The 12,397-nt window shown below is 40.4% G+C and overlaps 1 protein-coding gene across 2 annotated transcripts in view; it reads left to right on the plus strand.

Moving 5' to 3' along the window:
* The window catches only part of LOC102800268 (CD81 antigen-like), a 12,515-nt gene extending 1,210 nt beyond the window's left edge, over nucleotides 1-11,305 (plus strand). The window contains exons 1-8 of one of the 2 annotated variants that reach the window (XM_006789194.2): nucleotides 203-403; nucleotides 2,095-2,209; nucleotides 7,402-7,499; nucleotides 7,601-7,675; nucleotides 7,826-7,939; nucleotides 8,065-8,166; nucleotides 10,101-10,184; nucleotides 10,301-11,305. In XM_006789194.2, the coding sequence (XP_006789257.1) occupies nucleotides 338-403; nucleotides 2,095-2,209; nucleotides 7,402-7,499; nucleotides 7,601-7,675; nucleotides 7,826-7,939; nucleotides 8,065-8,166; nucleotides 10,101-10,184; nucleotides 10,301-10,366 (720 nt within the window). In that variant the 5' untranslated portion in view covers nucleotides 203-337 and the 3' untranslated portion in view covers nucleotides 10,367-11,305. Of the gene's footprint in view, nucleotides 1-202; nucleotides 404-2,094; nucleotides 2,210-7,401; nucleotides 7,500-7,600; nucleotides 7,676-7,825; nucleotides 7,940-8,064; nucleotides 8,167-10,100; nucleotides 10,185-10,300 lie in introns of those variants that run through there. The other variant, XM_006789195.3, reaches the window with a different exon arrangement.
* Nucleotides 11,306-12,397: the final 1,092 nt, after the last annotated feature.

Consider the following 12,397-nt stretch of genomic DNA (forward strand, 5'->3'; position numbering starts at 1 on the left):
GTTCGTTCGTTCTTTCTTAAATCTGCAATACTCCCTAGTGTGTTCACATTTTATGAAATCATTGGGTTTTTTACTTGTTCGCTCGGGTAGATGGGCAACTTGTTATTCACTCGGCCACCTCCTGTCCACTTCACTTGGTGGGCAGTCCTCCCGTCTCGGTTTTCACTCTTGATTATAAAGGAGGAGTTTGCTGTATGAGTCCTTCCAGCCCAGCTGGCCGAACAAACTGAGCCCCCCTCCCCCCGGCAGCGACTGTGTGATCCTGGGAAGTAGACTCCTCTCACTCTCACAACTTGTTTGATTTGGGCGTAAGGACGAGCTGACAAGACCTGGAAACATGGCTGTTACGGGCTGTACGAAATGCATTAAATATATGTTATTCTTCTTTAATTTTATTTTCTGGGTGAGTCGACCATTTTTTTTTGTTCTCCGACGTTAGTTCTAAATTTATTTGAGTAACGTAGACTTCCTCTGCTTCTTCTTCTTCTTTTGTTTCTCTCGTTTTCCGTTTAACTGATTTAACAGCTGCATTTTTACACATCTGTGAAGACCATAGCTTAAAATAATTTCAAAAAGATAAGCACAGAGGAGTTTCCCCCCTGAACTGCTCTACAAATTAAGCTGCTCCCTCTTAGGGAGACGGGCAGCATCCATCCATCCACACAGGCACAGCGCACAAACTCTTGGCAGGAGCTAAAAATGCTCTCCCAACCTTCATCAACTTCTTTTCAGCCTGACTGAGCAAACGGGGGAAAGTGAGTGATAGAGCCGGGAGGTAAAAGCCCTCCAGGCTGGCTGGTGTCTCTTCCCCCCCTCCCAGTCTTTTTTTTTTTTTTTTTTTACCGGGATTGTACTCTTTTTTTTTTTCTTTTTTTTTTGCCTCTGCCTGTCACTCATCATCTGTACTTCAGGTCCACCGTTGATTTAACTAGTGCTCACCTTAACTGTGAACTCCAGACAAAAAAATAATAATTCAGTTTTAAAAAAGACTGAAAAACTTTTAGGTGACGGGAATAGGTGTTTCCCTCTGACTGTTTCCTTTTCATAGAGTAATTCCCAAATTCCTTAATTCCTAAACATAGTGCTCAGACTGCACTATGTGAAATTTCACATCTAAATGATCATTTTAGTACATTCACCCTGTAAACCGAGCTCTTCTCAAGGCAGTCCCTTTTTTCCTTGCTTCAGTAATATGGGACAAGCCACAGTAGTTAAACAGCCTAATGTGGGTACATCAGTACATCACTGCAAACTATAGATATATCATCCATTTTAAGTGCAGAATCGACCATTTGCGTGGGATGTTTTTAGATTTCCATTTGGTTTGCCTGTTTAGAGTCTGTTTTTGTTTTTAGGGCGAACAGAATGCACATATCCTGGACATGCCGCGCTTGATTGAGTGTTTCCTCTGCTGGCCTCACTGCTGTGCCTGTCATTGTAAAAGCGCTAAGCCCCTTCTTCCTCATTTTGCTATTTTTCACGCTGAGGATTCCGTTTCCTGTTTGCTGAGAACAATGGATTTCAGCCATGGCCAAAAAAACAAAAAAGAAATGAAAAGAAAAGTGCAGATATAAACACAGGCATGTGAACAATAACAGGAGCTACATGCACTTTAGCTGTTCTATGATGACACTTGTCAATATATTTTTGCTTCATCAGATACAGAATTTAGAAGAGAGATCAGGGAGTTGAAGTTGAGGCGATTTTAAACAATGCTGCGTGGACATGTCTGTGTCGTGGGTCACTGAGGTGTCAGGATGTCCTTTCTTTTCTTAAATGACAGGGGGACAGATCACACACACACACACACAGATATTAGCAGAAAGGCTTTGGTGTGGATTTGATCTCACGAAAGTCAGGCTTCATGTTGTCTTAGATGTCACGGTGCTGTCACATGTAAAACATGCTGATGGGTCTTTTCTAAAAAGTCTTTAAAATTTAAAAACTACAGGATGATTTTAATATTCATGCTTCCTTTTCACTTTCATTTCAGACACTTAGGTGGGTCTGATCCTCATAAAGGATTCATCAAAGTGACCAAAAAAATATGAAACAAAACAATTAAAAACCTTTTTTTGTTTCTTTCTGGGACAGCTGGCCGGAGGTGTGATCTTAGGAGTGGCTCTGTGGCTACGCCACGACAGTCAGACCAGCAACCTCCTCATTCTTCAGTTTGATAATCAGCAGGCACCGGGCACCTTCTATATCAGTGAGTATACACCAGTAATTTGAATAATAGTGAACTGGTCCTTAGGACTGTGTGTAGTGGGGCAAGGAGAGCTGCTAGAGGAGAGGTGTGGACAACCAGGAGAAAATGTGGAAAAAAAGAAAAATATGTGTAATTATGTTTTTAAAGGGGAAGTAATTAAAAAAAATGTGAACTTTATTGTTAAGGAATATTAAAAAAATAGGGCAGGGGTTGGGGATTAATTTTTTTGGGTGGGAAACATTTGAGAGCCACCAACTGTACTGAAATACACCCCTCCCTAACACACACAGAGCTCATGGAAATCATAGTTTTGAGTTGGTCTTCGAAACGTTTACCACAAGTAGATTATTCTTGGACCAGTTTTGAGGTGGCTTTAACACCACAGGGAGATTGTGCCCAGATTTAATGTTGGGAAAGCTGTTAATATTTTATGCTTCAAAGCTAAATAATCACCGAGTGAAGTGGCCTCATTTTGGCATCTACGGATTCTTACATTATAGCTCATACCACCCTCTCATTCAGAGTCAGGTTTCTATTTTAAGGATACTTTACTTCATATTTGTTGTTCTTTTATCCAGCTCCTGTAAGGTGAGGAGTCCCTAAGGAAACTGCTCTGCCCTCGTTTTTCATCCTTATCATGATGGAAAGTTTACATTTAACAAAGTAATCAAATTTAACTCACGTGCTTCATGGTGAGCTGTGAGTGACATCCAGATATTTTGGAAATAGTAGGCGTGACACGACCTCTAAGAAGACCAGGAAACAGGACTTGCGTACATCCGCAGCATGAATTAAAAGCGGCAGGGCCAGGAGCTACACCTCAGTCTACATGCTGTAAGGCACATGCAGGAGAACATCTCTGATTCAGTTTATGGAAAAAGTCCCAGCCTTGATGTTCTTTCAAGAGAGAGGCCAGATACTTCAGACAGATGTTTAAACACATGCTGGCTTTGAGAAAGTGGTCTAAGAGTGCAGCTGAAGCGATCATGAGCCTTCTGTTGTTCACACTTTACAGTATTTGATCCTCAGGAAAATTCATGAGTTCTGCACTACTGAACCGCAGCTCCATCTCTGTAACTGCACATGTTTTGCATTTTTTAACCTATGTGTTGTGTCATGCCCACGACATGAACTAAGGTTATGGGTTGCAAGCACGTCTCCTTCACTGCCCTCAGAAGTCCTAAGGTTGGCCATGAAACCTACAATACATGATACAATTTATATATTTCAACGGTCCGTGATCTTGGTTTGTTGTGGTGGTGAACTCTAGTGAGCCCATTAATTTACATTTGGGCCCCTGCTGCGCTCCCATACTTACTCCTCAGTAAGTATACGGAGCAAAGGCGGGCCGTGCTTTTTATAGAGGCGAGACACACTCGTGATTTTAAAGGCAGGGCGGCAAGTGGGGCCCACCCAGGCAAGATCAAGAGACTGCTTCTTCTTTTTTCCTCCCCTGTCCCTTAGACATACGCCCTTACATAATTCAAAAAAACCTTGTACATCTGCACATTATCCCTCAAATTAGAGTTTGGAATGGATGTTTTTAGCATGCTGGCACACCAAAGTGGTATTTATGTAAGACTGAAAATACACACCATCCTGCCTCTTCACCAGAGCTTGAACCCATTACTTGTGGCAGCTGACAGTAGTCTGGTCTGGGTAGTGTTACAACTCCTCGTACTGTACATTTCTACAAAACATGCTTAATGAGGCTCTTAGAGGCAGATAAGAATTAATTCCCCCTCTCATGTCTGTATGTAAACATGAGATTACAACCAGGACTGGAAAACAAGGGATAAAAGCCTATAAGGCTAGCCAAGAGTTGACTAAACCCAGAAGGTTTACACAATGTTGTGAACTCTAAAAGTGCCAGTTGTCTTTATACATGCCCCCACGTTCGGCTTCATAATAAATCAACATATTTGACAGTACAATCACACGTGCAACTCCCCCTTTTCTTGGACTTTTTAGAGTAGCTTTGCGTGATTTCAATGTTCAAAATAATCCTTATTTATCTTACACTTAGGTCCTGATGCAGGCTTTCGGTTCAACCTCTGATTCAAACAAGCTGCTTCGGTCAGAAAAATGGAAAAAGTCCTTGTGTGTCTCTTTTGTCTGCCCTTTTTGTTTTAAAGTCTTAGAAATAACAAGAGAAAAGCCAAATATATATATATATTTTTAAACAACTAACCCTCCTCACATAATTTCTCCACTGACATGCTGTATAACAGGCTTCGTCTCCGTTGTCTTGCTCCTGACTTTTCCCTTTTTAAATACTGGATGAGACAAGCAAGTGGGGCTTTTAGCTGGCGCTCACCCCACCACCACTTGGGGAGATTACACTCCGAGACAAGAAATAAATGAACTACCCTGGGGGTTTAAAATCGCTTGTCTCCCTTAAAGTCTCAATAGCCTTCAAGCTTCAAAAGGTGTTGTCATAGTAATGGAAGGCAGTGGAAATAATGCCTGCTTTGCCGCATTGCCGGGTTACTGGCCCTGGTAGCTGTTTCACAGCGCGACAAAAGAGAACGAAAAAGGAGGGGTAGCGAGTCGACACAGAGAGAGCGCAGATCTAAGGATGGGAGATAGTTCTGCGTGATAAATGAGGTACAGTGTGAGGTGTTGGAGACCTGCAGATGCAACAGAGTCAGAGTCACTTACTGTCTGTCCCCTTTTTAGACTGCTCTGTCAGGCCACATTAGAGGATCGGTTTGCTTTGTTTTTTTATGCACACAAGAATAGAAAAGCCAGAAACAGACTGTTCCCGAACCATTTCCCACTAAAAGCACAGCTAGAAGACCCCCTTTCACATCTTATGTAAAAGTAGCGGTACACTGCACGCTGCTAGTTTAGTCCAGCAGCTCTAACTTTAGCAGCTGCGCTCTGAAGTTTGTAAATGTAGGATAGAAAGGGTTGTGACTGATTTTCATATTCCTAGTTTGAATTGTTTCCCTTTATATGGAGTCTTTTGTGCTTTGTGAATTACATAGTTGAAGATATCTTTTCACTCCCCTCTAACATGGTTCAGGAGTCCAGTCTTTGGACATCACCTCGTAATATGAGATCTTCTAATACGAAGAATGTGTGTGTGAATGGGTGGATGGGTGGATGACTGAATGTGTAAAGCGCTTTGGGGTCCTTAGGGACTAGTAAAGCGCTATACAAATACAGGCCATTTACCATTTACCATCTTCTGTACTCTTGGGGATTTAAAAGGTGAGATTAGTGAGGTGTGCAAGTCCAAAACTTTGGGAAGCACTGGTCTAATATTAGGTGGTGCGGTGGTTAGTTCTCCTGCCTTACAGCAAGAAAGTCATGGGAGTGAATCCAGGCTGGAACTTTTCTGCATGTGCCTTCCCACAGTCCAAACACATGCCTGTCTCTGTGTTAACACTGCAACATACTGGCAACCTGCCCAGGGCCTAACCCCACCGCTCACCCTGTGAGAGCTGGGATAGGCTCCCTGAATAAAATAAGTGAAAGAAAATGAATGAATGGTTTAGTATCATGAGAATTTCTTGCTTATTGTGCCTATCATGTTGTATTATCCAATATCATGTTCTGAAATCTAAACCCGAGCTACAGAAGAAATAAGAAAACTATAAAATAGCAGAAAATCTCTAAAAGTCAAGTCAGTCAAGTCATCTTTATTTATATAGCACATTTAAAAGACATCAAGTGTCGGCCAAAGTGCTGAACAGAGGGATAATATAATAAAAGAATTAAAACAGAAAGAAAACATTTAAAAAAAAAAAAGAATTGTAAGACATGTAATATCAAAGAGATCCGAAAGCCTTGGAAAATAAGTAGGTCTTGAGATTCGATTTAAAGACTTCCAAGGATGAAGATAATTTTATGAAGGGGGGGAGATTATTCCAGAGTCTCGGGGCGGCAATGGAGAAAGCCCTGTCACCTCTAGATTTGAGCTGGGAGCGTGGAACTGATAAAACCATCAGTTCCTAAAAGGATTCTTAAAGTTAGAGCTCGTTGGATGGATATCATGAGATTATTATCAAACAAATTGCAGTTTGTCAGGAATGTTATATCTTCTAGCTTTTTATTCATGCTGATAATTTGTTTTCATTAAGATTTTTTTTTGTGTGTTTGAGCGGTGTCCACCCGCACCCTTCTCGTGATGCCTCTGGAGAAAACTGATAGCAGTTATTATTTTTTTGTATGTGTGTTTCTTTTGCGTGGGCAAATTTCCTGGTGTAACACAAATATGCTGCCATTTAATAGGAGATCTTCACAAAAGTGGTAGAAAGCGAGTACGTACAGTGCTTACAGCACAGCTTTCATGCTGGGTGTAGTTGAATGCAATGCCTGCTAGGAGACAATTCCACATGACTGATGCTGCACATGAAATTTTTTCCTACAACGCAAATGCTGAATCTATAAAACACAGTCAATTTCCTTTAGAGACTCTAACAGTAAATAAAGCAATTACACTTGGCTTCATGTGAGGCAACCGACGTCAAACGTCAAATTACTGGTTTCATATTATCACCAATAAGTAAAGCAACTCATGTATACACGAGAAGAGATTAGAGGGCACAGTAATTCTGAAGGAGACTGTATTGCATTTCAAGTAATTTTACTTTTTATATAATCCTACACCGATAATGCAAAACAGATTTTTAGCATCCACACAGTGTTTTTTCCTTTAAGCTGCAGAAAACACAATCCGGGCCTCTGCTGTAACTGGAGCTTTATTACCATCCATTGACTTTTTGCTAGTGTGGAGTGCCTCCATTATGGCTATCTGCCATTTACATTTAAAATATATATTTTTACACAAAATGCCAGTTTAAATTGCAATTAAAAAAATGTGTGTACATTTGTGGGCGGGTGTCAGTGAGTGTCTGTCCTTCTGTTTCCTGGGGAAGTATAATGGTCCAGGTCAGAGGTCAGTACAGAGGGGGGTTGAGGGTGTCTCAAGGGAATTTCCTCCCCTAAGGGAAGCACACAGTCATCTCTGCCTCTCTTAGTCAGGATCTGGAATCTTACCTTCAGGATGTCAACAGTTTCATTCTACATTGTCATCAGGAAGTCAAAACCCAAACAATGAGCAGTGGGAACTTGCAGGTCTAACACTGCTGCCCTCTAGTGGTGCCATGGTGCGCTGTCGCTATGGTAAACCAAATGTCTTTAAGCCGTTGATGGTCAGTTTCCTGCTCACTGTGCGTTTACAGGTGTGTACATACTGATAGCTGTGGGAGCTGTTATGATGCTTGTGGGCTTCCTTGGATGTTATGGTGCCATTCAGGAATCTCAGTGCCTTCTGGGCACAGTGAGTATACCGTTTTACCCACAAGTGACACTTTTTTTCCCAAATAAAGTATTTTAATCTTTGGAGTCACTGAAGTTAAAATAAATATCTTTGATTTGTAGTTCTTCTTCTTTTTGGTGATCCTATTTGCCTGTGAAGTGGCTGCAGCAATCTGGGGTTTCATGAACAGGGACACTGTAAGCACACACACACACACACAGTCGCAGTCACGGTTCACAGCATGTTTGATGTCTGCGTTGATGTTCCTTCTCTGCACCTCTAGTGAATCGTCTCTGTTTGTTGCTGTGTCTTTTAAACACCCCATCCCCACTCCTGATTATTCACAGATCTCCAAAGAACTGATCAATTTCTACGACTCTGCGTACATCAAGGCTATGGATGTGTCTGGGTCTGCCAGTAAAGACAGCGCCATCAAGGTTTTGGAGGTCTTCCACAAAACGGTACGAAATGATGGGGGGAAAAAATCATCACTTTCTTTTTTTTTGGCCCTGCTGCTTTGTTTTTGAAATGACAGGGTACAGAAATATTGTCGACTTCATGTTCCTGTGTTTTCTTTCATGTTCAGCTCGACTGCTGCGGTAAAGGAGACGACACAGCTCTCTTTTTACAACTTGCCACCACCTTATGTCCTACAAAGTCTCCAGAGGATTTTAGGTTGAAATCTCAGGTATGCACAAATCTTTTGTTGTCTTCCCACTCCTTTTCAATATGTAACTAAAAACAGGTGAAACAATATTGAAAGGTATTAGCTTTATTTTGTAAAGCATTTTTTTCTTCTTTTCTTTGCTTAGTGAACTTTGTATATTGTTTCCATGATCGAAATAAATTAACACACAAACAAGTATTAGTAGTAATAATACTACTAACAACATTAATACTAATGTAAGCTTGTTCATTATATTTTTGTAATATTAAAAAATCACTGTAAAGTATTACTAAGGAACTGGGTTGCTACATGTCCCAAATGTAATATGTTCAAGTACATTTAAAATACATTTAGTCCCGTGAAGGCCACAGCAAATGAATCACATGTGTGCACACATCATTCAGTAATTCCTTACTCATCATGGACTGTCACTCTGGAGAGACCACTCCCTTTAGGATTTGTCTTAATTTGCAGTGACATCTCCCTAAGGGACAGCTGGACTGAAACCAAGCAAGTGTCGCAGAGCTGATTAGCTCTCATTACTATGTAGAATTCACATTTTTTTTCCTGTAGTTTTGTAGATTTGCAGGTATTTTGTTGGTTTTTCAGTGACTGCAGTGCGGTCGCGTGAGACATAAAATGTTAATTTTAAGAAATTTCAGGTGTAACAAGTTTGCAATATTCTTAAGACACCTCTCAGGCTCAAGGAACAAACCAGTGTTATAGCTACACATAACAGACAACTTAGCAAAGAATCAATATCAAATTGCCTCTTTAGCCACTGTTGCTGTCAGTCTGTCATAAAAACACAAAGTTGTTCCCATTTCTTTCGTTAAATTTACAAAAAACACAGTTTGACAGGCATAAAGTTGCACTTTTGCACCAACATGGTGGCTTAAAAAATGTTTGTTAAAAACATATTTCAGCACTGTGTGCTGTGTGTCCTTAAAGATTTGAGGAGAGTGAACAATTGGAGAACAAAAGAAGTGACAGGCCTAGAAAAAGCTGTTTATCTATAGCAGATAAACAGTATCTGAGCCACGACCTTGAGAAACAGGAAGAAACATTCAGCAAAAACTAGATGCATGTGGCTCTTCAGTTGACCCATGCACTGTTCCCTGAATCGTCATCAGAGATGGTCTGAGTGGAAGGATGGCTGTCAAGAGGCCATTCTTAGCCAATTCTTCCTGTTTTGCCTAAGGAAGTGAAAGAGCGAGCAAAGGCTGAGGTATGCCAAAATACACACGAACTGGACTGGAAATCAGTGGCAACAGGTCTAAGGAAGTGATGAATGAAAACATTTGAAACTTTGGGTTAAAATCAGCGTCAGAAGCCGGGTACAGCAGTGAGTGTCTACAACCAATCGATAAAACACAGTGGAGGCATCATTTCAGTTAGTGGTGTTGGAAATCTTGAATTGCTGAAATTCCGAACACAGAAAAGTAGAATCAGACTTTAATATTGTATGAAAAACGTCTGATTGGCAAGGGCTTCATTTTTCAGCATGGCAATGATCCCATACACAGTGCCGGTGCAGTGAAAGCATACACAGATGCACGAATAGAAAAACACAGTAAAATAAGGCTAAAATGTCAGGTTTTTATTCTTTGACAATTACTTTTCATTGTGATTTTAAAAAGAGTTTGGGGATTCTGACATGACACATGCAAGGATACACCTCATCATATTTAGTAAATGACCAAACTTGGTGATTCCATTAACAATGACTTGTATCCTCTTATAACTGTTAATATGAACATTGCTATCAGAAATCATTTAATTCCCCATTCAGAAAACTGGTCAGAACAAGCAGATATTCTGCACCTTGTTTTGACTGCAGGCTATGCTCTCAGTTATTAGTGAGCCGTAACAGTATGTGTGCAGAGTGAAGGGCATTCTCATTCATTACTGTGGCGTGGTCAGCATTCCTTATTTTCCCTCTTTCTCCCTGTCAGAGCTGTCATTATAAACTGATCGAGCTCTTCTCTGAGAAGCTCTACGTCATCGGTCTGGCCGCCTTGGTCGTTGCTGTCATCATGGTGGGTATTAAATTGAAAATGCATTTGTCTAAATCTCTGCTTTCATCAGCTGTGATAACATTGCAGGTACTGGAATACTCCCTTTGAATTAAACTGCTTTCATCTTTCACATTTAGATCTTTGAGATGATCTTCACCATGGTGCTCTGCTGTGGGATCCGCAATAGCCCCGGAGTATACTAGCAGTCCAACAGGCAGCAAGAGCCGCACCATCCTGTATTGGAATCATTTTGTTGTGTGTTTCTGTGCATCGGCTCCACTTCTTCATGCTTAAGTCACAAGATGGATATTTCTGCATTTGTTTTATTTTCTAGAGAATTGAAAGCTGTTTTTAAGATCTGTCTTCACTAACTATTTAGACAGTATCGTAGTTTCTAGCAGTGAGATTTTCCTTATTTATCATGGAAAATGTCTTCATTATAAATCTTTTATACATACAATTTGTTGTGAAATATTTATCTGTCAGTCATTAATTCTGTTTTTACGGATGTATAAATTGTACATATACTTCTCATATGTTCATGACAGGAGTTAGTGTATTCCCTGATTGATTGTTGCATCTTGCTTCAGTGTGATAGTAATTTAAGTGGCAGGCTTTCAATAGTTGAAGGAAATATTCTGTTTTGCTCAAATAACAAAAAAAGAATCAATGTTTTCAGTCCGCTGTGTGTTTCTTCTTACCTGAACTTGCTAAACACCTTTCTTTAGAAAAATAGGATAAAACATCAACATCTTCGCTCATAACCGGTTTTAATAACTCTAATAAATTATGCTAACTCTCTTGTACCATTGATTCGTCTTCATCTTTGTCTTTTTTTCTTTTCTTTTTTCCTTTTTTGACTACTCCCTTTAGGTGTTGTCACAGAGGATTAACCTTCTTATTCACATATTTGACTTGGCAAAGATTTATGGCTTACCTGACGCGATCCTCCTCACTTACCCAGGCTCGGGCTGGCAGTGCGAGTGCATTGGCTTTTGGCCCTCAGGGGCTGGCTTTCTTGCATCGTTGCTTGTGATCTATAGGTTGAAGTGCTTTCTTATGTCTTAGGGATTTTCTCACATTGCTTCCCATTACTTAAATTAAAAACAAAAATAACAACATTTAATAAAAGAGAAACACATTTGTCGTTTCTGTCTTTTGTTCTATCTCCCTCCCGTCACGCCCAACCGGTCATGGCAGATAGCTGCCACTCCGTGTGACTGGTTGTGCTAATCTCAGTGATAGCACGCACTTCCAAAATAGTTTGTATGAGCAAGTCTCATAAAAGATGTAGTGTTTAAGTCACTTGGCAACCCAGCTCCTCCTTACTATATTGTGTCTGAATCCTTGTCGAGCTCTCCCTGACTAAGGATTTGCTAATGCTTGTGGAATAAGGAGGAAGGTCCCAGAGCAGAGCCACACCTCCGAATTTAAATCACAGCAGGTCAAAAACCATCTTCTTTTAACTAAAGTTAATCTTATTACTCTCATTTGGTAATGTCTCATTTTTTATTTTCTACAAGGAAGCCACTACATTGATCACTGCTGCATCACTGGTGGCTTCCTGTTGAATTTAGAGTACATTTTAAGATCCTGGTCTTGACATTCAGAGGCTTACATGGACTGGCACCACCCTACATCTCCGATCTGCTACAGCCCTACGTCCCTAGCAAGTCCCTGAGGTCATCTGATCAGGGCTCACTTGCTATAAAACAGACTAAGATGAGAACTAAGGGTGACAGAGCTTTTGCCGCTGTGGCCCTGAGACTCTGGAACGCTCTCCCTCATTAATTAAGAACCGTGGACTCTGAAGTTGTTTTTAAAAAACAACTCAAAACTCACCTTTTTAAAACTGTTTTTGGTTCATTTTTGCCTGTTTTATATTGTCTGTTTTACCTTTTTATTATTTGTTATCTTATGTGCAGCACTTTCTGAGTCTGTCTCGAAAGATTAAATAAAATTTTATTATTATTTATTATTATTAATAATTATCCAGGAGGAAAAATATGCAACTCGGACATTTTTTAAACAGTTTCCATCTTTGAGGCATGTCCAGGTTGTCCATGTGAATCCACATCTTCAAAAGAACATCCAGTTTCTACACTGTGAGCTTTTCAGTATAGAACATGCCGTGCGTGAGCTCTGTTCAACATTAAGGAGTCCGCTCTGTTGAACCATCTCGCTCTTTAAGTTTCTTCTTGATTGCCACCTTGTTTCAAACCTGCTCACAGGCC

Source organism: Neolamprologus brichardi, chromosome 7, assembly GCF_056152115.1.
Source record: "Neolamprologus brichardi isolate AB-2024 chromosome 7, ASM5615211v1, whole genome shotgun sequence".
Taxonomy (NCBI): Eukaryota; Metazoa; Chordata; class Actinopteri; order Cichliformes; family Cichlidae; genus Neolamprologus; species Neolamprologus brichardi.